Consider the following 26,541-nt stretch of genomic DNA (forward strand, 5'->3'; position numbering starts at 1 on the left):
TGCAACAATCCACAAAATATTTAGCCTCTGAAAAGTAATTTCATTTAGTTACCCACTTATTGCTCTTATCCGAGCTGTTTTTCAGTAATAAAATATTGACACGTTAACTGTACAATGATTTGCTGAATCTGTTAGACAACTCTAATCTCTGCCAAAGTGAGTCATTTAATTAGCAAAGAAAAAGCAAATTCACTTAGTAAACATCAATTTTCCAACAGCAACCATCAATGGTCTTCATAAACTCATACGAACATAAAAAAAAGGGCAAATAATGTATCAAGTAGTCCACTAATCTGTCCCCCAAGTAGGCCACACTTCACTTTATTTTTAATGCAGTTTAAAATGAACAGAAATACGAAACAAAATAGGATTTTGTGATACAAACTGTGAAAAGTTAATAATTTTTAAAATTGGCAACCTTTATTTAAATACTTCACAGATCTGAAATTATTAAAATTGAGAATGTTTTTCTTGGCCTACTTCTCTTCATTGGTTACTATTCATCTCAATAACGGATCATTATAAAAAAACTTTATTTGAGCAATTTAAGTTAATATCTATTGTTCTTTAAAATTAAATAAGATTACAAACAACTCACAAATCCACACATAAAGAAACATAAAGGAACATACCCTCCTCAAAGAAGCTTCAGTACTCAGAGGGTTTTCAGGATGGACCCACTTAGATGAGGTCATACTCAGACCTGGAGACAGATGAGTTCCATTTGGATACTGCCAGATTATAGGATAGAGTCCAAGCTGGTTATAAGCAGATGGATGGGTCTGGCTGAGGAGCTGAGGTGAATGTTGCTGAAAAAACTGTTGCTGATGGTGTGCCAGTGTTAAGGGGTTTAAATTTCTTACATGCACAGAATCTAAATGCCCACACACCAAAGATGTTGATGGAACCCCAGGTAAGACTGCAGGAAGGTGATGGGAAGAGTGAACAGAATGAGGTGGGGCACTGCTGAGAACATGACCATTATTTGAGGCAGAGGGCCGTGGTGAACCAGAAAGATGATGCGATGCTGCTCTTAGAACTGGATGAGAACTATTTGTGGTTAAACAAGATGAATGCGATGAGGTATGTAGGGGATGAATATGCGGGTGGAAATATGGAGACAAAGGTTTAGCCCCTGTGTCTGGTCCAACTAAGGCTGGATCCCTGTAAACTGTAAAACGCTCATTCTTATCAACAATTAAAGGACTTTTGGTAGTTTCCATAACTGTCCTTGTAACCACATGTTGAAAGATGGATCTTGATGATTCATTTTTACATCTTGAAGTTGTTTTGGTGATAGAAGCAGTTGGGCTGCACGGATAAGAGATTTTAGGCTTTAACGTATCAAGTGAAGTATTTGTTTTGCTTAGCTTATTGGTTTTGTCGGCAGCATGGTTACAAGTATTGGGCTGTAGTCCTGAGGCATCAGCTGTTTTTTCTTTTTCTGATCTATTGTTAGTTTCACTGACAGTTGAGAATGTATTAATTTGAGATCTGACTTCACAGGTAATTTTGTTGTTCAGATGCAGATCTGCTTTGGATTTCTGAATAGTTGAAGTACGCTTGTTTATATTCAAATGTACTGGAGTGATTAAGTTAATTTCTAGGTTCTGAGATGCAAGACTGTGAGAATGGATGTTAGCAGTTCTATGAAGCAAATTGTCTGATAAAGTTCCATTACTGATATCAGATATAGATTTCTGCACAGTTGCTTTTTTCATTGCATCTGGTGAGTGTTCTAAGCACACAGATTTACTTATGGTTTTCAATTCTACAATGCACCCTTGAGTAATTTCATGTGATTTTATACTCTGCTGATGGCCAAACTCTGTCCTTTGGAAGTCAATTTTCTTGTCAGCTGGTTCAGGCTCCTGCATTTCATTGTCCTTCTTAACCTCCTGCGTTTCATCACAGGGAGTTGAATTACCAAGTACCATTTGTTCCCCTGTTCCTGTGTGGTTTTGGGATTCATCTTTAGTGTCATCTGATGTGATTTTGGTTTTCAGTTCCATTTCTGAACTTTGCTTAAAGGATGAATCCAAGATGACTTTATTAATAGAAATTTCAGACTCGCTGCTCTCAGTATCTGAGATATTATCGGTTTTTAGTCTTTCTAAAGTCGCTTGCTTTTCACCCTCTTCTTGCTTTCTCCTTTTATTAACAGACTGCTTTGTTTTGTTCTTTGAAGATTCTGTATGAAAAATAAATTACATTATTCCCAGCTGCAATATTTCACAAATACTCACTGTGAAAAGAAACAATTAAAATAAAATACATTGCCATTTTTACCTTCTTTTATAGGATTCTCAGATTTTTCCTCTTTTATCTTATCTTCCTCTGGTATACTGCTATCTGATTCTTTCCTTTTGTTTGAACGATTGATCCTTTGCTGCTGTTGATTCTGCTTTCCTGATGTAATCTGGGAATTCATCATTGGCCGTGGACTATTGGCTTGTGCACGTGTATAATGACCCTGGATGCGGTCAAATAACAAATTGTAGCACATTTTTAAAAAACGGTTTCAATAAGCTTTATTACATCTAAAATCAGAATATGCTCAATATTTTTGTGGAAGCCAGCAGAATCATTTTCTTCCTGCACATTTTACTTTTTCGTCTCCCAGCCAAATACAGAGAACAATTTACAGGTGTGAAGCCACAGATAGCCAACATTTCAAATTATATGAATAGGGAAACTGAATTTAAGAACGGAAAGAAGGTCAGAAAGATTGTTCAAGAGGTTTCTGTAACAAAAAGATATCATGCTCTGGCCAACTGAAATTTCAGACAGTGCAGAGAAACGGGTTGGCAATGAGCCAAAGGAAAGAAGCGAGGAAAGGACACAGAGACTTAAGAAGGTGACATTTAGATTTGTTGCTAGGAAATTTCCAAAGACAAAATTTTCAGAATTCTGAGTCACTTAACTGGAGCTAGAATGTGTTGTGAAAGAACAAGTTAGATGGGTGTCTTGAGAACAAGCAGACAGCAGTGGTAATAATATAAATAGGGTTTAGCACAACAAGGATAATCATACAGTGGGACTCAGAACGTGAATGTGCAAAATCACCTCAAATTGTAATAGAACATAGAACAGTACAGCACAGAACAGGCCCTTCGGCCCCCGATGTTGTGCCGAGCAATGATCACCCCACTCAAGCCTAACGTATCCACCCTATACCCATAACCCAACAACCCCCCCTTAACCTTACTTTTTAGGACACTACGGGCAATTTATCATGGCCAATCCACCTAACCCACACATCTTTGGACTGTGGGAGGAAACCGGAGCACCCGGAGGAAACCCACGCACACACGGGGAGGACGTGCAGACTCCTCACAGACAGTGACCCAGCCGGGAATCGAACCTGGGACCCTGGAGCTGTGAAGCATTTATGCTAACCACCATGCTACCGTGCTGCCCCAATGTTGGGAGTCATGAAGTAATGTACTTGGGCATGCCTTCAGCGTTCCATAATGAGAAGCTAATTAAGGAACTTATGTGATGTAAGCAAATGGCTGACAAACCAGTTTAACAATAATCATGATACCATTTTCATTAGTAATTGGGATGGTTTCTTTATGATAAAAACGATTGGTTTAGAAAATACAGGTTGAACATTTTCAGAATGAGAATGACAAGAACAGTAAGAAACTCAGATCATTGGAAGCCACAAACTCGATTGATCGGAAAGCAGGAAAGCAACTAGATCTCAAAGAGGACTGATAAAAGAGACGCTGTTAGATAAACTGGAGGTTAATAACCAAGTGAAATACTTAACTCAGTTTTCAGCAATATGCATCCAAGATCAGATCAGCAAGTCTTCATTAAGCTGCAGATTTGTGTATCCAAGAAGCATATAAAACAAAATGTCTGAACGTCTAAGCTATTCATAGAATCACAGAATTTACAGTGCAGAAAGAGGCCACTCGGCCCATCAAGTCTGCACCGGCCCTTGGAAAGCCCACACCTCCACCCTACCCCCGTAACCCAGTAAACCACCTAACTAGTTCTATTGCACTAGAAGGAAACTAGAACATAATAGGGATATTAGAAAAATAACTGAATAGGTGAAGACAAACAACAAATATTACAAGTTGTGCAAGAATGAAATATAGACAGGGAAAGAAACAAGAAAACAGGAACTTGCACTTAAACAGCACCTTCATGACTATATGACATTCCAAAATAGCTTCAGAGCAAATGAATTACTTTCTAAACTCTTGCATTATATGAAAACACAACAGCTAATCTGTGCGTAGCAGTGCCCCATCAATAACAAAGACCTCAATGAACAGATAATTATTTTAATGGAACTTGGTGAGGGATAAATGCCATCAAGGAGTTCCCCTGTTGTTTCCTGAATAGTGGTATAGTAATTGTTACACCCAGCTGAGATGATGGAAGAGTCTCTGTTACATCTGAAACATGGTACCTCTGACAACGTATCACTCCATCAGCACTGCACCAAAATATCAATCTAAATCATGTCTACTTGGGAACACACTGCCTCATGTTTCTGGAGTGGGACTCGAATCATGACCTTCCAGCTCAACATCGCAAAGGCAAAGAGTACTACCACTGAGCTAAAGTTGATACCAAAGTAGTGTAAGTTCTATATATAAGAAATACTGTGGGGGTGTAGGGCAGTGAGGAAAGAGTAAAGCAAGCAGATTCAGTAAAAAAGGGGAATAGTAGCTAACATAATTGATTGTTTCCATACAAAGAACTCAAATTTCATTGGGGTTTACGATAGATTATGAGGTCAAAATAAGGAGAGAAGTTGCTCTGTGAAACATTTATAATGTGAAAACAGGAAGGTTTTATTTACGGAGATTTCAAACAACTTAGCCATAAATTGTTAATTCAACAATGATTTAGTCAGAAATAAAAAGTGTATTACAATGTCATGCAATACTGCTCATAACCAATATATCAAGAAAATAGCAAGAGCCAGTTTTCAGATTACCAGTTTTCAGATTTTTAAAAAATAAATTTAGATTACCCAATTATTTTTTCCAATGAAGGGGCAATTTAGCGTGGCCAATCCACCTATTCTGCACATTTTTGGGTTGTGGGGGCGAAACCCACGCAGACACGGGGAGAATGTGCAAACTCCACACGGACAGTGACCCAGAGCCGGGATCGAACCTGGGACCTCAGCGCCATGAGGCGGTTGTGCTAACCACTAGGCCACCGTGCTGCTCTGTTTTCAGATTAATTTGGTAATTTAGTCCAGAATCCAAATAGCAAGAGTGAAATTTGGGAGGCTGTATTAGATTGGAAATAAGGTAGCAAGTACCCACATTCAAAAAAAAATGTGCAAGTCTATTTCATGCAGCTGGAGTCCCATCAATTATGAAAAAAAACTAATGGCATTGATCAGGGTTAAACTTGAGAATGATAGTATAGTTACAGTAAATAAAATCCAGCATGATTTAAAAAGGGCAAGACTGACTGACCAAACTCCACAACTTCTTCTGAGGCAGTGTAGTCCAAAGTAGACATTGTATATCTACACTTCCAAAAAGCCTTCAACAACAATCATCTCAAAAGGCTGAATGCAAAACTGAAAGCAGTGAGAATTTAAGGCAGAAACTGAATTATTTTCAAGGGACAAATAGTGATTGGAAATGTGCAACCAGTCTGCAATACAGAAACACAATAACAGTAGGTTGAAACATGATACAAATGTTGTGGAAGGCTGGGTCATATGTTCAAGGCTGAGATAGGCAGATTTTTAATCAGTAAAGGAATCAAGCGTCATGGGGATAAGGCAGGATTATCATTTCAGATCAGTCATAATCTCACTGAATGGCGGAGCTGACTCAATGAGCCGAATGGCCTACTACCGCTCCTACCTCTCATGGAAGGAGACCTAACCAAAACTTAGGAATAGGAACAGAATACAAACAGCATCATCATAAATTATATACTGCCTTTAACATAATAAAATTTCCCTTGGTGCTCACAGGAGCATTATAAAAAAAAGACACCCAGCCACAGAATGAGATATCAGGTCAGGAGACCAGAAGTTCAATCAAAGGGGTAGGTTTAAGGAGTACCTTAAAGGAGTAAAGCAAGGCAGAGGGAATGAGAGGTGGAGGGAGGAAATTTCAGATGACAAGGCTAACAATTGAAGGGACAGCCACCACTAGTGTAGCGATTAAAATCGGTAACGCTCAATAGGGCAAAATTAGAGAAGCACAGATAAGTTGGAGGGTTGTAGTGCTGTAGGAGATTACAGGGAAAGGTGGGGTACAGGGTATGGGCAATGGAGGAATTTGAAATCGAGTTGAAAATTTGAAAACCAAGCCATTGCTTGGCCATGAGCCAATGTAGGTCAATGACCACAGGGGAGGGTGAATGGAGCTTGGTGGAAGTTGAACCACAGGCAGCAAAGTTTTAGATTACTCGGAGTTTACAAAGAGTAGCTTCTGGGAGGCCAGCCAGGAGAACCTGGAATGGTCAAGTCTAGAGGTAACAAAAATATGAATGAGGATTTCAGAGTGTGAACTGAGACAGGGGCGAACTTGGGTTGTGCTGCGGAGGTGGACGTAGGTGGTCTTAGTGATGTTGCAAAAATGTGGTTGGAAGCTCACCTTGGGGTCAAATATGACAACAAGATTGTGAACAATCTGCTTGCATGCTCGACAGTTGCTTTAAGAGAGATGGAAGTAGCTCGGGATTGGAGTTTAGACCGAAAACAATAGTTTTGCTCTTCCCAATATTTATTTGGAGAAAAATTCTGTTTATCTTGTACTGGAGTTGGATAAGCAGTCTCATAATTTAACAACAATGGTGGTGAAGTAAAGCCTACTTCAGAATACATGAGAAAATTAATGCTGTGTTTTTGGATGATGTCACCAAAGGACAGCATGTGTTTGAGGGAAAGAGGCCAGGATCGATCCTTGGGCCCTCAGGAGGTAGCAGTGTGGGAGCGGAAGAGAAACTATTACAAGTGATTATCTGAATGTGATTAGGTAGCTTAAAATGTAACTAGGTGTGATAAATCCCCCCCCAGCTGGACAACAATTGAGAGGCTTTGGAAGAGGATGGTGTGGTCAACTGTGTCAAAAACCGCAAGGAGGTCAAAAAGGATGAGAAGTGCGGCGCTGAGGACCCGGGTTCGAATCCCGGCCCTGGGTCACTGTCTGTAAGGAGTTTGCACATTCTCCCTGTGTCTGCGTGGGTTTCACCCCCACAACCCAAAGATGTGCAGGTTAGGTGGATTGGCCACGATAAATTGCCCCTTAATTGGAAAAAATGAATTGGATATTCTAAATTTTTTTAAAAAAAGGATGAGAAGGAACACTTTACCTTTCTCACATCTCAATAACGTGGATTCCTACATCAGACTCCTATTCATTGACTACAGCTCCGCCTTCAACAACAAATTCCCAGCCAAACTCATATCAAAGCTCCAAAACCTAGGACTTGGCTCCTCTCTCGGCAACTGGATCCTCGGCTTCCTGACGCATAGACCACAATCAGTAAGGATAAACAATGATACCTCCTCCACGATAGTCCTCAATGTATCTATATAACGGGGCCGAGGTGGTGATGGTTAACTGCTTCAAATTCCTAGGTGTACATATCACCAACAATCTGTCCTGGTCCACCCATGTCGATGCTACGACCAAGAAAGCATAACAGCGCCAATACATCCTGAGGAAGCTAAGGAAATTCAGCATGTCCACATTCATTCTTACCAATTTTTACAGATGCACCATAGAAAGTATCCTATCTGGTTGCCTCACAGCATGGTATGGAAACTGCTTGGCCCAAGATGGTAAGAAACTAGAGAGTCGTGAACACAGCCCAATCCATCACATAAACCTGCCACCCATCCATTAACTGTGTCTACATCTCCCGCTGCTTTGGGAAAGCGGGCAGCATAATCAAAAATCCCTCCCACCCGGGTTATTCTCTCTTCCATCGGGAAGATACAAAAGTCTGAGAACCGCACTAACAGATTCAAAAACAGCTTCTTCCTCGTTGTTACCAGACTCCTGAACGACCCTTATTGACTGAACTGATCTCTCTATGCATCTTTTCTACTGTTGTAGCACTATACTCCGTATGCTTCACCCGATGTCTATGTATTTACATTGTGTATTTATCGTATGTCCTATGTTGTTTTCATGTATGGAACGATCTGCCTGGACTGTACGCAGAACAATATGTTTCACTGTACCTCATTACATGTGACAATAAATCTAAATTTATATCACCAATAACATCCTATTAGAGTTGTTTTGGTACTCTGGCAGGGGTGAAAAGCTCATTGAAGGGATTAAAATGTGGAGTTCAAAGAAAAGTGAGCACAGATTTGGGGGATCAACACATCCTGAAAAGAAAAGTGATGCTGGAGATGGGGCAATATTTTGCAAGGATGGTGGGGTCAAGAGTTGTTGCTTTTTTGAGGCAATCAGTCATGATTTCAGTGAATGGCAAAGTAGATTCAATGTGCCGAATGGCCTTCTGCTTCTACAACTTTGGAGAGGGTTGATGACAGCAAATTTGAAGGAAAGAGGGACCACAGCAGAAGACAGAGAACCTTAACAATATCAGTTAACAACAGCAACCAGGAGAGGAAGTTAGGTGATCAGCAGCTAAGTGGTAATAGGGTTGAGTGAGCAGGAGATAGGTCTCATTGACAAGGTAAGAGTGCATGAGAAAAATAGGAGAGAAACTAGAAAAGGAGTTCAGGGTTAGGGCCACAGAGAACTTTCAAAGACGTTTGGCCAGATGGACCAGTAGAAGGGAGGGACAGAGCAGAGCTGATGTTTCAATGCCAATGACAGAGTCACCCACAAGCTTTTCATGTTATTGGTTGGATGTGAGGTTACAGGAGATTGGGGAGAGGGGTTTAAAACAATGGTTAACAGTACAGAAAAGAAGCCAAGGATTATCTTTGCGTTTCAGGATAATCCTGCACTATTGAACAGTATTAGCAGTCAAAGTTGTCTGACATAATCCCTTGGACCCAAGGCAGAACAGTCAGGGTGAGAAAGAGTAGTTCTAGAGGATCAAATGTGGAGGAGAGGGTATGGTTGAGCAGAGCAGTAGCTTTGTAGAAATAATGTGATGATCTGTGTCATTTCTATTTTTAAAATTTAGAATATTCAATTTTTTCCAATTAAGGGGCGATTTTAGCGTGACCAATCCACCTATCCTGCACATCTTTGGGTTGTGGGGGCGAAAACCACGCGAACACGGGGAGAATGTGCAAGATGTGTGTAATTTCTGGCACAACTCATCAGTTACATCATTTCAGGAAATTCCCGATCATTATGACCCAGACCTTATGAGCGACAGGAGTGATTTCCATATTGCCACACTGTTCAAAACTTCCCCTGATTCAATGCTGCTGCATATTTCTAATGGAAACTTCCAAGCCAGCTTCTACAGAAACGTGCAGCGCCCATAGATTCGGGGAATGACATGACACACCCTATTCTTTTACGGCATTAGCTGATCTCTATGGTAAATGTTAATGTCCAAAGTCTGTGAAAGGGCAAGTGGGTACATGGATGAGAGGTAAGTGACAGAGGGTGACATGCTATACTTAAGATTTCAATATACAGATGCATTTAGAAATAAATCAAAAGACGTATATTTTATTTTTTTAAAAATATTAATTCATGGGATATGGTCTGGGTCAGCATTTATTGCCATCACTGAAGGCATTTAAGAATGGATCTGTAGTCACATGTAGGCCAAACCAGGTAAGGACGGCAGATTTCTTTCCATAAAGAACATTAGTGAACCAGATGGGTTTTTACGATAATGGTTTCATGGTCATCATTAGACTTTTCATTCCAGATTTATATTGAATTCAAATTTCACCATGTGCTGTGGTGGGTTTCAAACCCTGCGTCCCAAGAGCAATACCCTGGGTCTCTGGATTACAAGTCCAGTGACAATACCACTATGCCACTGCCTTTCTTTGAAAAACAACAATGTTTCACAAATAGGCAAGAACACAAATCACAAGGTTATCACAATGCAGTATATTGGCATCATCTAAAAAAAATAGTATAATTGAATTAAATATAACAAAAAATCATCAGCATAGAAAGCCACATAAATACATACACATTGGAGTTTAGAGAAGTTACTCATCATTCCAATTTTATACCATTTGAGTTAATTAATCAGATTACAACTTTATTATTCCCAGACATATAGCTATTATTCTTTATTTAAACATACGTAGAAATATGCAGTGACCAGTTAAATATAATTTGCAGACTGGAACTATAGGAGCCTTTCACATCCTGCATTATATAATTCCAATTGTATTAAATACTCACATGAACTGCTGGACTGTTTTGATTGGAACGAGACCTTCGTCTTGATGTGATGCCTATGTTTTCACCTTTCAGCAGAGAATGAACAACATCATCCAAAAAAGTCATTTGTACCATAGATGGGTCAACATTCTGCGGTTCTAGCACCTGGTTTCATCACAAAAACAGGACAGCATTTATAATATATAGCAAAAAATTTACTTGCTGCACTTAAATGAGAATACTGTCTCTAAAATATTGCACTGAATGAGCATTAATGCTATTGAGCATTTGTAACGTATACATTTCCCACCCTTGACTGCTATCCTGTGACCCATGCTAGGTGCATGTATGGGCAACGTGTTTCAGTATGATGAATAGCCTTTTGACATTTACTATCAAGGTTCATATGTGAAAAAGAACCATTGCAGTAAGGTAATTCAACTTCCAACATCAATGAGACTGATGAGTCATATGGGTCATCACCTTCCTTAAGGTGGAACAGGAGCAGTCATTTATAAAATAAATTGCATAGCTTAAGGTAGTGATAATTTACGTAACTAAAATTTGCAGATTGTTCACAATTAATTTTTCTACATTTCACCATGGCCAGATCAATAAATAAATTTATGTTGTGGTAATAAGAAATCTTTCAAATTCAGTTTACCTGGTCATTCATCACGATCATAGTGCGGCTTAAAAGATCGTGATAGGTAATGATACCAGTGAACCACTGGGTGGCAGAATCTTGCCTGTATACTCGTACTCTATAGCCGTTCAATGAATATGGACCTGTAAAGAGCAACAAAGGAGCAACTGGTAACTGCAAAGGTACAAGAGATAAAATTGAAAATTATGTTTCATATCAGTTCCTGCTGTTACAAGGGCTGAACAGCCGGTCCCAAAATAAATTATGTCCTAAATATGTTGCCCATAATTTTGCATTGAAATGAATTTTTAAATAAATTGCTAATATTATTCACTTTTCACATAATAACACAAATGCACAAGAAGAACACAAAATAATACCTTGCATAAAAATCTCCTGAACCTTTTGTTCTTTAACCCAAGCTTTCACTTCTTCATGAAGCGGAGGGTTGTCCCTGAGAACTGGGCTCAGACTGTCTATGTCGTCCTTTTAAAAAAAATAATAGAAGTGTCTTTGTTATTTTGTAAAGCTCAGCGCTGCCATGTTCCACTTGTCACAGCTCCCTTACATCAAATTTTTTGATCTTTGCTACCATAGACCTATTGATTTTTCTTAACATTATATGCATATAAATAAACATGAAAGGACACTTGCCTTCAGTCCTGACATATAGAGAGCAGGGAGGTTATGTTGGAGCAGTACAATACTTTGGTTAGGCCACAGCTGGAGTAGTGTGTGCAGTTCTGGTCGCCTCACTTTAGAAAGGATGTGATTGCACTGGAGAGGGTGCAAAGGAGATTCACCTGGGTGTTGCCTGGGATGGAGCATTTGAGCTATGAATAGTGGCTGGATAGGCTCAGGGTGTTTTCTTTAGAGCAGAGAATGCTGAGGTGGGGGAAGAGGGGAGACATGATTAAAGTGGCTGGATAGGCTCAGGTTGTTTTCTTTAGAGCAGAGAATGCTGAGGTGGGGGAAGAAGGGAGACATGATTGAAGTGCATAAGATTATGGGAGGTATGGGCAAGATGGATAGGAAACAGCTGTTCCCCTTAGTTGAAGGGTCAATAACGAGGGAGCATAATTTTAAGATGAGGGGCAGGAGATTTAGAGGGGATGAGAAAATAAATTTTTACCCAGATGGTGGTGAGAGTCTGGAATGTACAGCCTGGGAGGGTAGTAGAGGCAGGAAACTCCACAACCTTTAAAATGTACATGGATGAGCACTTGAAATGTCATAACATTCAAGGCTATGGTCTAAGTGCTGGAACGTGGGATTAGTGTAGCTTTAGTGTAATTTTGCCGGTGCCAACTTGATGGTCCGAAGGGCCACTTCTGTATTGTATGACTCTATATCATCAAGAGGCTTTGCCTCTCTTTTCTCTACCTCTCTTCTTCCCTTTAAGACACACCTTTAGATCTATCTCTTAATCAAGCTTAAACCACCTGCCCTAATATAACCTTCAACCTTTATTAATCACTGGGTTAGTCCCAGCTGGAATATTATGCCCAATCCTGTGCACTATATATGAGGTGGTTGCGGACCTTCCGTTAGGTGGAGGAACTAGCAAGCTAGGATCATTCTCCTTAGAACAGAGAAAGTTGGAGGGGAAGGTTTAAATGGGTTGTTCAAAATCATTAAAAGATTTTAATAGAGCAGATAAGGGGAAGCTGTTTCCAGTGGCATGAAGTACGGTCATTAGAGGAGACAGATTTATGGTAACAGGCAGAAGAACCAGAGGTGAGATGGAGATTTTCCTTTTTAACATGAGTTGTCAGGTCTGGAATGCACTGTCAGAGAAAAGCGAATGTAGAATTAAAAATAACTTACAAAAGGAAATTGTATATTTAAAGGAAGTGTCGAAAAAAAGGAAAACTTTGCAGGTCAATGGGGAAAAGATAGCGGAATGGGACTAAATTGCAGTCACAGTGGGACAAATCTCCTCCTATGCTGTTCCATGATTTGATTTCATTTGAAAAAGAACACAAATACAACACCACACAGTTTAGTGAATATTGTCACGAATTTGGACAAGGGCCAGAAAACAGACCAGCAAGCAGACAGACCCACTTCCTGCTCTTGATTCCTTAAAAAGGGAATATTACTTTCATTATTTGTGGTAGTTCTCATTTCCCTTAAAATCAAGACACATCTTAAAATGAATTTTGAATAATATTCCCTCAATCTCCTGCTGAGTTTTCAATCTCAGTGACAAGAGCTTGTAAGAAGGAGCAAAGCTGAGGGCTGGACCTTGCACATAATTTAAATTAACATTGGCAGCTACCAGAAAGCACATAACTGACTATCATCTGCATCAACACCACATGGAACTAGAGTGTATATTTTAAAAGGTAGAATTATATGTAAAAATAGATTTCCTTTCTTCTACATAACTGTAGCTTTTCCAAGTCCAACAAATCTCAGCGGTAAGATTTCTTTTGACAGCTAACCGAGTGATTCTATTCTAAGACTTCCCTTTTGCACACACCGGGACAGCACACACCAGTCGTCTAATTTTACCTCTTCTCAACTAGCGGATGAAACACCAAGGAAAGGGGACTTTAAAAAAAAATTGTATTTTTTAAAATAAATTTAGAGTACCCAATTCATTTTTTCCAATAAGGGGCAATTTAGCGTGGCCAATCCACTTACTTGCACATCTTTGGGTTGTGGGGGCGAAACCCACACAGACACGGGGAGAAGGTGCAAACTCCACACGGACAGTGACCCAGAGCCGGGATCGAACCCGGGACCTCAGCGCCGTGAGCTGCAGGGCTAACCCACTGCGCCACCGTGCTGCCCGACTATATTTGTATTACTGCATATATCAAAAGGGCTCATATTGTTTGATATATTTGCAAAAAGCCTACTGATAAAATAATCTGAAAATTATTTCAACTGCAGAGAAAACCACAATAGTATGAAATTAGGAATTTTTAAAAATTTTAAATGCCCAATTCTTTTTTTCCAATTTAGGGGCACTTTAGCATGGTCAATCCACCTACTCTGCACATCTTTTGGTTGTGGGAGTGAGACCCACATAGACAAGGGGAGAATGTGCAAACTGCACACGGACAGTGACCCGGGCCGGGGTCGAACCCGGGTCCTCGCCAGCAGTGCTAACCACTGTGCCATTGTGTCGCCATGAAATTACTGTGAATGAAAAACCCTCTTTCATGTTAAGAATTCCCATTTTAAAAATCTAGCCTCCAACATCAATAGATGCTAGCTGTACAAAAGAAACTTAGTACAGAGGAAAGTTAGTGACAAACGCAATATCCAAATACAGTTGCCATGGTTCTCATTTCTCAATTTGAAAAGTACCAACGAAAGTAATCAACCTATCCTATTCCATTCATTCATCCTGAACATTACACTTCTAGCCAAATGACGTACACTTTTACAAGAAATATATATAGAATAATACACAGAATAGCATGTGCATGTGAATATCATGCATGTAGGATCGGGGTTATGGGGAGAAGGCAGGAGAATGGGGATGATATTGGGGATCAGCCATGATTGAATGGCGGAGCAGACTCGATTGGCCGAGTGACCTAATTCTGCTCCTATGTCTTATGGTCTTATGCAATACTTTATCTTTTTAAACTTATTTTCTACTTTGACCAAGGATTTTTTATCCATAAGATCCATATTGCATACAATAATAGACATACTGAAAGTTGTAGGTTCGAGTTTCATCACAAAGACTTTGGCACAAAATCTAGGTTGACAATTCAATGCAGAATTGAGGGAGTGCTCCACCATCAGAGGTGTCTTTTTTGGATGTGACGTTACAGTGGGGGTCCAATTGCCTTTCACGCAGACATTAAAGATAAGATGTCATCTCACAATTTCAAGAGCAGCAGATAGTCTAAGTTAATATTTATCCCTCAACCAGTGTTGATGTTACAGATTATTTGGTCACCATCACACTAAAGTTTGGTGGACCCTGCTGTGTGCAAATTAGCTGCTGTGTTGCTCCACATTACAGAAGCGACCATATTGTGAATGCACTTCGCTAGTTGTAAAGATTGTTGGGACATCCTGAGGTTGTGAACTGCTTTGTAAATATAATCCCGATGCCATACAGAAAGTATTCTAAACAACTGCAATCTTCAGTAAGGGCCATCCAAAGTCAAGACTGCTGCCGACACCACAATAACATTGGACCAGAATACAAGTACCACATTCTTCTTAAAATAACATTTCCACCTTCTGAGAATTATATCCAGGGTTATCTGCATAACATCCTAAAAATTAAATCACAAGAACTACCAGCCCCAAACCTTTACTTCATGGAAAACATAGACAGTACAATGGTTAAAAACCATTTGTTTTATAACAGTATCTCCATTTGCTCTGAACATCGTCAGCACTAACTGGCTCCCACATTCAGACTGAAGATCTTAGTTGAACCAATTTAACCAGTACATTAAGCCATTCATCACCTCATGCACTCCAAAAAAATTTAATTATTCCAATGCTTTGCTTCTCCAAATACACAAAGGTGATGATTCTTAACAAGCTCACTTCAAGGCGTTCAATCACAAGGTGAAAGAACTGAAATATCTGTAGCCTACCTCATTTTGATTGCTTTGATCTAGCTCACCTTTGTTCAAATTGAAACAGATGCCTCATATTGCACAACTGATCATTTTGAACATGCAATACTTAATTCAGCAGTGAAATTATGTGAAGGAGTCACTTCTCCTAGAGACTAACAATTAATTTCAAACAATGTGGTTATTTAATTGATTACAGCCTCAATGGCAAAACAGAAAACGAGTTTCATAAATTGACAATTTGAGAGCAATTTTCCCTCTAAACTGCATGCATAATCTGCTGCACATCAATGTGGAAGTTAGACATAGGCCGTTCAGAAGTAGTCCCCCTTTTAAGATACTGCATGTGTGGGGCCAAACAAAAACATTTTAACGGTACTGTGCATTGAAATGAACAGGTCATGCAAAACCAAAGAAAAGTATCGGCAATATTGCTCGAGAGGCTGAAGCATAGCATTTAAGATAAAGACATAAAGCATAAGAAAGTTCTATTTTAGGCCAGGAATCCCACAATTCCATTCCACCCTCACCCCAAGATAAGGCAAAACAATGTTTGGAGAGATGGAAAGTTAAAGAAATTAAAAGAAACACAGCTGATTTGAATTATATATCTTCGAACTGCTTGATGCAAATTCACTGACATTGAAACAAAAGGTTTATTATAGAAAGTACAAGGCTGCTCTTACAAGTCACAAAATAAATTTGCTTTACTTACATTGAAACATCTCTTTTGAACATATCCAAAAATACAGTACTGTACATGCTGTAATGTTTCATTTTCAAAATTATTTTTTAAGATGAGTGTTGCTTGGCAAGGGCAGCATTTTTGCTTATTCCAAAACAAAATGGTTTGTTTGTGCCACTTTACGAATCAATTATGCCAATGTAGGAGATACATCACATTTCTGATGGGCAGGATAATCTTTTAAATCTTTTTTTATTGTTAACTTCCCCAAAAGGTGTTGGTGAACCAGTCTACGACGATTCATCAGAACCATGGCCGACTTGATTGATACTAATTTTTTGAAACGGAATTCAAATTCTCAGGATTTGAACATGTTCCCTGAATTAGTAGTCCAGGACTCTGGATTACTTGTTCAGTACATAACCAATGAACTACCATACCCTGTGCGACTGCTTCATCCTCATCAACAAATACGCAGTAGAATACCTTGATATCACTGCAGACTGGTAATGCATTGGATCAGAATAAAAATCTTAAATAAATGGTGTTTACTGGAGAGACAAAAACAATATTTCATTAAATCTTTAGTGTAGAAAAAGGTGATTTGGCCCATTGAATCTGCACTGGCCCTTGGAAAGAGCACCCTACCCTGCCCACGAACCCACCTTATCCCCAAAACCCAGTAATCCCACCTAACGTTTTGGGCACTAAGGGGCAATTTAACATGGCCAATCCACATAACCCACACATATTTAGACCGTGGGAGGAAACCGGAGCACCCGGAGGAAACCCACACTGACATGGGGAGAAGGTGCAAACTCCACACAGTCACCCAAGGCCAGAAAGATCCCGAGTGCTGTGAGGCAGCAGTGCCACAGTGCCGCCCATAAAGAAAAAAGTCACAATCCAATAACATTTAAATTCAGCTACAAAGTCCACAAGTACAATTTTTAAAAATGGACCAACAAATATGCCATAGCATGACACCTCATCATCTGTGCTAATAATCTTCCTCAAATACCACTTCTGTTAATCATGGGGGGACAGAGTCCAGGCACCATTGAACAGGCTAGGGGTATTAAGAGATACGGTATTACAGTAGGCTGTTTTTACACACATTCAGGATTACAGGAAAATTGGGACAATAGGTAGGTCACCTACACTATTGTCCAGAAAAATTAATTACTTTCTTTGTAAGATCATCTTTATTATAGAAGATGTATCTTTCACACAGTGAAGCAGTAGACCAAGCTGTTTTTAAGGCAGAGGTAGATCAATTCTTAATAAGCATTGTGTGTGTGTGTGTGTGTGTGTGTGTGTGGGGAGGGGGATAAGTTATCAGGGGTAGTTGGAATGCAGATTTGAGGTCATTATCAGATCAGCCAAGCTCAAGGGGCCGAATTGCCTGCTCCTGCTCCTTGTCCATATGAAGAGGTGGATGGAAAAATCGTTAGACAATTTGATTACAGCATCAGTGATATCATCCACATGGCCACTGTACAGTTTATGATAGGCATGTTTTAGTCTTGAAATTTCAGTTTTATAAATATCTGATTAGAAATTGTCTGGAAAAACTACTACAGATAAAGGATGCAAAGAATAATTAAGAAATTACAGTGAGATCCAGGTAAGATAAATGGGTTTCAAAAAAGTTAAAATATCGGGCAGCACGGTGGCACAGTGGTTAGCATTGCTGCCTACGGCGCTGAGGACCAGGGTTTGAATCCTGGCCCGGGTCACTGTCCGTGTGGAGTTTGCACATTCTTCCCGTGTCTGCGTGGGTTTCACCCCCACAACCCAAAGATGTGTAGGGTAGGTAGATTGGCCACTCTAAATTGCCCCTTAATTGGATACTCTAAATTTTTTTAAAAAGTTAAAATATGCAAACAAAATCTGCTTACAAACTTTGTCTATTTGAAAGTGTTCAAGATAACTTTAGAAAAACAGATTCTCACTACTCTTACAATTTTCAACAAATTAAATTAAATTATGACACTCCCCAAATTGTTTTTCAACAGTTCGCTCAAAAAAAGGGATGAAGCATAGATGGTCAATTCGTAAAGTTCAGAATACTCAAACAATGAATTTGTCTATTTAAGTTCTACTTCAGTAACCGATCACATTGATTTACGTCAAAGAATGTAGAAGGTTTTGCAAAGTAGACACATCTCCATCTAGAAAGAATCGGCACAGCAGCACAGTGGTTATCACTGCTGTATCACAGCGCCAGAGACTGGGTTGACTGTCGGTGTGGAGTTTGCACATTCTCCCAGTGTCTGCGCATGTTTCCTCTGGGTGCTCCAGTTTCCTCACAGTTCAAAGATGTGCAGATTAGGTGGAGGGGCCCCTTAGTGTCCAAAAGTTAGGTGGGGTTACAGGGTTACGGGGATAGGGTGGAAGAGAGGGCCTAGCTGGGGTATTCTTTCAGAGAGTCGGTGCAGATTTGATGGGCCAAATGGCCTCCTTCTGCACCGAAGATATTCTATGATTCTATCACATGGACTATCTAAACTCACTAGCCTGAGTTTTTGCTGCCATAACCCAACCTGGAAGTCAATTTCACTTTCAAATCACCATTAAAAATATAAACCTAAATTTCCTGCTTGTTTTCATGATTTGCATTCTGAACTTGAAGTAGTGTTCCAGATTCACCTTTACAATTCAATTTACTAAAACATCTTTATTAGGTTACCTCCTTTCTCTGAAAAACACTGTTCGCCATAGCTTAGTTCTCTGGGACTATGAAACAAACATCGTGGCTCTTCCTTGCCCCACCTACAGAACTCAGCATCGTTATGTGTTGGGGACTGAAACTCACCACAGTGCTCAGGGCGTTATCTCATTATAGACTATTACATAATCAAGCATTTGTTTTGGTAATAGACTGCAACGTTCTAATTTCTTTGTTGATTGTTGCTCCAACATGTTGAATACTGAACCACCAATATTTATTTAATTTACATTCTGATGAGTCATGATCCAGGGACCTGGGAAATTATGCAACAGACCGGTGACTCCTGACCAGTTGGCCCATCGCCCACTCAATATCCCAAGGCTCTTTATTTTCTGGTCCAGGAGACAGAATTGCGAAGCACTAAGGCAGCAGCCTCCATTATCAGCGCCCTGAGTTTCAGGCAGGTTTATACTCTGGCTGAGGGTGCTGAGTCCAATCTCTCTCCCCTGGTCTATTCATTCATAGCTATTTGAAATTAATGGTCCAATCTAAATAAAACATTCCCCTACTCGCAGCTGGCTAGAACTAGTTTCTCGAGTAGATTATCAGTGCAATACATATACAGAATTTTTCCTTCCTGCAGAAAGCTTCAGGAGATAAGAAGCAGCTGTTTATACAAATGTCATATATATTCATTGCCAGACCAGGCACACTCTGAAGTCAATACAGGGAAGATATGACTCCGCACACCACAGCAATTCTGCAATCCTCACACTAAACCACTCAATGCAAATCAGCTATCAATTTGCAATAAATGAAACTGAAGCTGTGCCATGAATGGAATATTTTGACTAAAACCACCCACGAGAGCCTAATGCAAGGAGGAAAAGGAGAAAGAAATGGGCAGTCAGATGCGTAGAAATAGATCTCATCTGAGAATTGCAGTGAAGACTGAACATATCCCAAGAGATCTGCAGCTCCCATCTCAGTGGACTGTAATCAAGAGATGAAGGGGAGGGAGAACTTGTGACAAGGACAAGCACCAGGGAAAGGATGCTGAGAAAATTATTAGAACTAAAAGCTAACAAGTACCCAGGTCCTGCCTGGCTTCATCCGAGGGTCTCAAAAGAAGTGGTGGCTGCTCAGATAGCAGATGTCTTGGTTTTGATTTTCCAAAATTCCTTAAGTTCTGAAAAGCTCCCACCAGATTGGATCACAGAATTGTTATGCCGCAGAACGAGGCTATTCGGCAGTGTGTGCGCTGACTCTCCAAATGAGTAGCAAGGCTTAATGCCATTCTCCTGCATTTTTCCGTAACCCTGTACATTGTTTCTATACAAGTAATCATCTAATGCCCTCGTGAATGCCTCCCCCATACCTCCAGGTAGTGCATTCCAGACCTGAACCACACATGTGATAAAGTTTATTCGTTCATCACATTTGTTTATTTTGGAAATCACTTTAACTCTGTGCCCTCTTGATCTTGATCCTTTTACAAGTGGGAACAATTTCTCTCAATTTACTCGACTAGCACCCTCATGATTTTCAGCATCTCTGATCAAAGCTCCTCTTAGCCTTCTTCTCTCCAAGGGGAACAGTCCCAACCTCTCCAATCTATCCTCAGAACTGAAGTTTCTCATCCCTGGAACGATTCTTGTAAAACTCATCTGCACTCTCTCCAATGAGTTCACAACCTTCATATAGTGTGGTGCCCAGAACGGTACATAATATTCCAGCTGAGGTCCAACTAGTGTCCAGTATAAATTCAGCATAACCTCCTTGCTCTTGTACTCTATTCCCCTATTAACCTAACCCAGAATATTATAATCTTTATAACTGCCCTTCTTCCTTCAATGATCTATATACATAGACACCCAGGTCTCTCTGCTCCTGCACCCCTTTAAGAATTTTACTCCTTATTACATATTGTCTCTCCATGTTCTTCCCACTGAAGTGCATCACCTCACACTTCTCTGCATTGAACCTCATCTGTTACCCATCTACCCACTCCACCAACGTGTCTATGCATTACTATTAGCTTCCTATTATTTTGCCAATTTTGTATCCATGTTGAGCTAAATCTTTTCTCAAGTTTGTTTGTGGCACTGTTGTGAATGCCTTCTGAAGGCACACTACACAATTACTTCCTCAAAAAACTCCACCAGGTTAGTTAAACACTATTTTCTCTTTAGAAATTCATGCTGGCTTTTCCTAATCAACCCACATGTTTCCATGGGACTACTAATTCTATCCAAGTAATGGTTTCTAAAGGCATGCCCATGACTAATGTTAAGCTGACTGACCTGTAATTGGCTGGTGCTATCCTTAGAACCTTTTTTGAACAAGGGTGTAACATTTGCAATTCTCCAGTCCTCTGGCTCCTCCCTCGAGTCGAGGGAAGACTGGAAGATTATGGCCAATGCTCTTGTAATTTCCATTCTCACGTCTTTTAATATTCTTGGGTGCATCTTATTTGGTCCTGGTGCCTTCTCAGCTTTCAGTACTGACAGTCTATTCAACATTTCCTCCTCATCAATTTTGAGCCCTTTTAGGGACAGATTTTTATCATCTATTACTATGTCCTGGGTACCATATACCTCCTTGGCAAAGACAGATGCAAAGTCTTCATTTATTACCTCAGCCATGTCCCCTGCCTTTCCTTTTCGGCCCTTAATCGTCCCTACTCCTCTTTTACTATTTATCTGTCGATAGAAGATTGCGGGATTCCTCTTTATGTTGGCTGCCAGTCTTTTCTCAAAATTCCTCTTTGCTTCTCTAACATGCTTTTTCACCTCCCCACTGATCTTTCTATATTCCTCTTTGTGCTCAATTGAATTTTCCACCCAATACCTGTCATAAGCACATTTTTTCTTCCTTTGCTTAATTTCTATCACCTTTTTTTGAACTCCCCAATTCAAGGAAAGAGACAGAAAGCAGGAAGGTTCAGGTCAGCATAATATGGCCAAGGCAAAATTATTAAGGAAGCTATAGTGGGACACCTATAAATCTCACAACAGAGTCAACATGGTTTTCTGAAAGGGAAATCATGTTTGCCTAAGTTGTTAGAATTATTTGAGGAAGTAACAAGCAATGTGGATAAGGGGTGAACCTGTGAATGTGGTGAACTTAGATTTCCAGAAGGCAATTGACAAGGTGCCACGCAAAAGTTTACTACTCAAAATAAGAGCTCAGAGTGCAGGGGGTAACGTATTAGCATGGACAGAGGATTTGCCAGCTAAAACAGAGAGCAGGCATAAATGGGGCATTTTCAAGTTGGCAAGGTGTAATGACTGGGATGCCACAGGGATTAGTGCTGGGGGCATCAACTGTTTACAATCTATATCAATGACTTGGAAGTGGGTAAAAATAATGTGGGAAAATGTAAACTTGTCCATTTTGGCAGGAAATACAGAAAAACAGTACATTATCTAAACAGACAGACTAGAGAGATACAAAGGGATCTGGGTATCTTGGTGTATGAACCACAACATATTAGTATGCAGCTACAGCAACAATTAGGAAGGCAAGTGGAATGTTGGTGTTTATTGCAAGGATAATGAAATGCTTTGTTACAGTTGTACAGTAGTGAGACCATATCGCACAGCTTTGGTCTCTTTATTAAGAATAAAATTAAGCTAGAAGCAATTGAGAGAAGGTTCACTTGACTGACACCTGGGAACGAGGGAGTTACCTTCTGAGGAAAAATTGGAAAGGCTCGGCCTGTAGCCACTGAAGTTGAGAAGAATGAGAGGTTATCTTACTGAAACACATAAAACAGTGCTCACTGCGGGGCAAAGTGGCACAAGTAGTGGCGACTGTGGGGCAAAGTGACACAAGCCATGCTGACTGTGGGGCAAAGTGGCACACAAACAGTGCTGACTATCGGGCAAAGTGGCACACAAATAGTGCTGACTATGGGGCAAAGTGGCACACAAATAGTGCTGACTATGGGGCAAAGTGGCAAACAGTGCTGACTGCGGGGCAAAGCAACACACAAACAGCACAGCAGCATGCATACTCCACTGACTGTGGGGCAAAGCAGCAGATGTAGGACACAAACACCAGATCTTCTTCTGGTCCTGCAGAATAAATTGGAAAGCTAAAAACTCAGACATATAAACCGTTTTGAGGAAATTGTTGCGACACTAGGATGTTTAATAAAATGCAGAACTGTCCTGGCAAAACTGGGACGAGTGGCCATCCTCGAGATGATGCTGCTTCACCCAAATTATACCAGAACTTTGTAAGGATAGATTGCATAAACCTGAATTGATTGCCTCGAGTTTGGAAGGTGAAATAGAGGGTGATCAAATTCTCTTCAAAAGGCTAATGGTAATTGCTAGTATACACGTAAAGTGAATATTTCCAGTGGTGGCGGAATCCAGAATAAGGAGAAACAATTAGAACCAGGTTATTTAAAAGTGAAATCAAGAAGATTTCTTTCAAAAAAAATTTAATTCATCTTTTTACAGGATGTGGGCTTCACTGGCTAGGCCAACACTTGTTGCCCATCCATAATTGCCATTGAGAAGGTGGGTGTGCTGCCTTCTTGAACCGCTTGGGTCCATGTGTGCATGTACACCCCATAGTGCCAATAGAAAGTGAGTTCCAGGATTTTGACCCAGTGATAATGTAGGAACGGTGATATATTTCCAAGTCAGGTGAGTGACTTGGTGGGGAACTTCCAGGCGCTGGTGTATCTTCTGCCCTTGTCGTTCTAGATGATATGCAGTCTTGGTCTGGTAGATGCTGTCTAAGGAGCCTTGGTAAGCTGTTGCAGTGCATCTTGTAGATGGTACACACTGCTACTGTGTTTCGGTGGTGGAGGGAATGAATGCTTGTGGAAGGGGTGCCAACCAAGCAGGCTGCTTTATTCTGGATGGTGTCAAGCTTCTCAAGTGCTGTTTGACGGCAAGTGGGGAGTATTCCATTACACTCCCAATAATATGCCTTAGAGGTAGTGGACAGGTGGTGAGTTACCCACCGCACAATTCCTAGTCTCTGACCTGCTCTTGTAGCCACAGTATTTATATGGCTACTCCAGTTCAGTTTGTGGTCAATGGTAACCGCCAGGCTACTGATATATAGGGATTTGTGGCGACACGGTGGCTCAGTGGTTATAACTGCAGCCTCACAGTGCCAGGGACCCTAGGTTTGATTCTGACCTCAGGCGACTGTCTGTGTGGAGCTTGTACGTTCTCCCTGTGTCTGCGTGGGTTTCCTCCCACAATCCAAAGCTGTGCAATTTTGGTGGATTGGTGTGCATCATCAGGAGTGGCTCAGTAGCAACACTACTGACCGACCTGGCTGAGTCCTAAAGGATGCAACTGCTAGACTGGTTCTGCGACAGGTGGTGAGGGAGCCCAACAAGAGGGAAAAACATACTAGATCTCATCATCACCAACCTGCCTGCCGCAGATCCATCCGACAGTATTGGTAGGAGTGACCACCACAGAGTCCTTGTCGAGACAAAGCCCCATCTTCACATTGAGAATACCATCCATTGTGTTGTGTGACGCTACCGTTATGCTATATGGGATATATTCAGAACATTTCAAACAGATCAAGCAATTCGAGACCGGGCATCCATGAGGAGCTGTGGACTGTCAGCTGCAGCAACCATTACTGCCAAGCCAGGGGATCCACTCCGGTTCAACGAACAGTGCTGAAGGGCATGCCAAGAGCAGTACGAAACATACTGAAAAATGAGGTGCCAATAGGACTACTTGCATGCCAAACAACATAAGCAGCACATGATAGACAGAGCTAAGTAATCCCACAACCAATGGATCCCATCTAAGCTCTGCAGTCCTGCCACATCCAGTCGTGAATGGTGATGGACAATTAAACAACTCACTGCAGGAAGAGGTTCCACAAATATCCCCATCCGTAATGATAGAGGAGCCCAGCACATCTGTGCAAAAGATGAGGCTCAAGCATTCACAATAATCTGAGTGATGATCCATCTCTGTCTTCTGCAGAAGTCTCCAACATCACGGATGCCAGTCTTCAGCCAATTCGATTCACCTTGTGTGATATCAAGAAACGACTTAAGTCACTGGATACTGTAAGGGCTATTAACCCTGGCAATATACTGGCAATGGTACTGAAGGTTTGTGCTTCAGAACTTGCCGCATCCCTAGCTAAGCTGTTCCAGTAAATTACAGCACTGGCATCTACCTGGCAATGTGGAAAATTGCCCAGCTATGTCCTGTGCACATAAAGCAGGACAAATCCAACCCAGCCAATTAGGGTCTATCTGTCCACTCTCAAATCATCAATAAAGTGATAGAAGCGATCATTAACAGTGCTATCATGTGACACTTACATAACAATAACCTGCTCACTGACACTCAGTTTAGGTTCCGCCAGGGCCACTCAGCTCCTGAACTTTTAAAAATATTTTAAAATAATCTTTATTGTCACAAGTCAGCTTACATTAACACTGCAATGAATTTACTGTGAAAAGACCCTAGTCGCCACATTCCGGCGCCTGTTCGGGTACACGGAGGGAGAATTCAGAATGTCCAAGTTACCTAATAGCACATCTTTCAGGACTTTTGGGAGGAAACCGGAGCACCTGGAGGAAACCCATGCAGACATGGGGAGAACGTGCAGACTCCACGCAGACAGTGACCCAAGCCGGGAATCGTACCTCGGACTTGGAGCTCTGAAACAACAGTGCTACCCACTGTGCTACCGTGCTGCCCACATTACATCCTTGGTTCAACATGGACAAAAGAGTTGAATACCAGAGGTGAGTGACTGCCATTGCCATCAAGGCATTTGAGTATGGCACCAAGGAACCCTAGCAAAACTGGAGTCTGGAAATCAGGGGCAAAACTCTCCACTGGTTGGAGTCATACCTGGTACAAAGGAAGATGGTTGTGGTAGTTGGAGGTCAGTCATCTCAGTTTTAGGACATCACTGCAGGAGTTCCTGCCATCCAACCATCTTTAGCTGCTTCACCAATGACCGTCCTTTCAACATAAGGTCAGATGTGGGGTGTTCACTGATGGTTGCACGATATTCAGCACCATTCACAACTACTTAGACACTGTGGCCGTCACATGCAAATTCAGCAAGACCTGGACAATATCCAGGCTTGGGCAGACAAGATTTCATAGAATTTACTGTGCAGAAGGAGGCTATTTAGCCCATCGAGTCTGTACCGGCCCTTGGAAAGACCACCCTACTTAAGCCCACACCTCCATCCCATAACTCCGTATCTCCACCCAACCTTTTGGACACTAGGGGGCAATTTATCATCGCCAGTCCACCTAACCTGCACATCTTTAAACTATGGGAAGAAACCGGAGCACCCAGAGGAAACCCATGCAGACACGGGGAGGAAGCGCAAACTCCACACAGACAGTCACCCAAGGAGGATATGGATCAAAGTCAGTGGAAATGGAGTTGAGGTACAGAACACCCATGATCTAACTGAATGGCAGAACTGGCTTAAGAAGCCAAATAGTCTATTTTTGGTCCTATGGAGAAGCTGTCAAGAAATTACTGAAATTCTCAACCTTTCAAACAACAATTCACCAAAATCAACTCGCTGTCTTTTTCATAGAACCCCTACAGTGCAGAAGGAGGCCATTCAGCCAATCGAGTCTACAGTGAACCTCTGAATTAGGATCCTACCTAACCCCACCCTATCCCCGTAACCCTATCTG

The 26,541-nt window shown here is 41.0% G+C and overlaps 1 protein-coding gene across 1 annotated transcript in view; it reads right to left on the reverse strand.

Moving 5' to 3' along the window:
- Positions 1 to 26,541, reverse strand: part of jmjd1cb (jumonji domain containing 1Cb) — a 499,252-nt gene that overhangs the window by 99,948 nt on the left and 372,763 nt on the right. The window contains 5 exon segments of the mRNA XM_038773498.1: positions 633 to 2,191; positions 2,290 to 2,473; positions 10,317 to 10,460; positions 10,960 to 11,084; positions 11,322 to 11,427. Coding sequence (XP_038629426.1) covers positions 633 to 2,191; positions 2,290 to 2,473; positions 10,317 to 10,460; positions 10,960 to 11,084; positions 11,322 to 11,427 — 2,118 coding nt within the window.

Source organism: Scyliorhinus canicula, chromosome 16 (assembly GCF_902713615.1).
Source record: "Scyliorhinus canicula chromosome 16, sScyCan1.1, whole genome shotgun sequence".
NCBI classification, from domain to species: domain Eukaryota; kingdom Metazoa; phylum Chordata; class Chondrichthyes; order Carcharhiniformes; family Scyliorhinidae; genus Scyliorhinus; species Scyliorhinus canicula.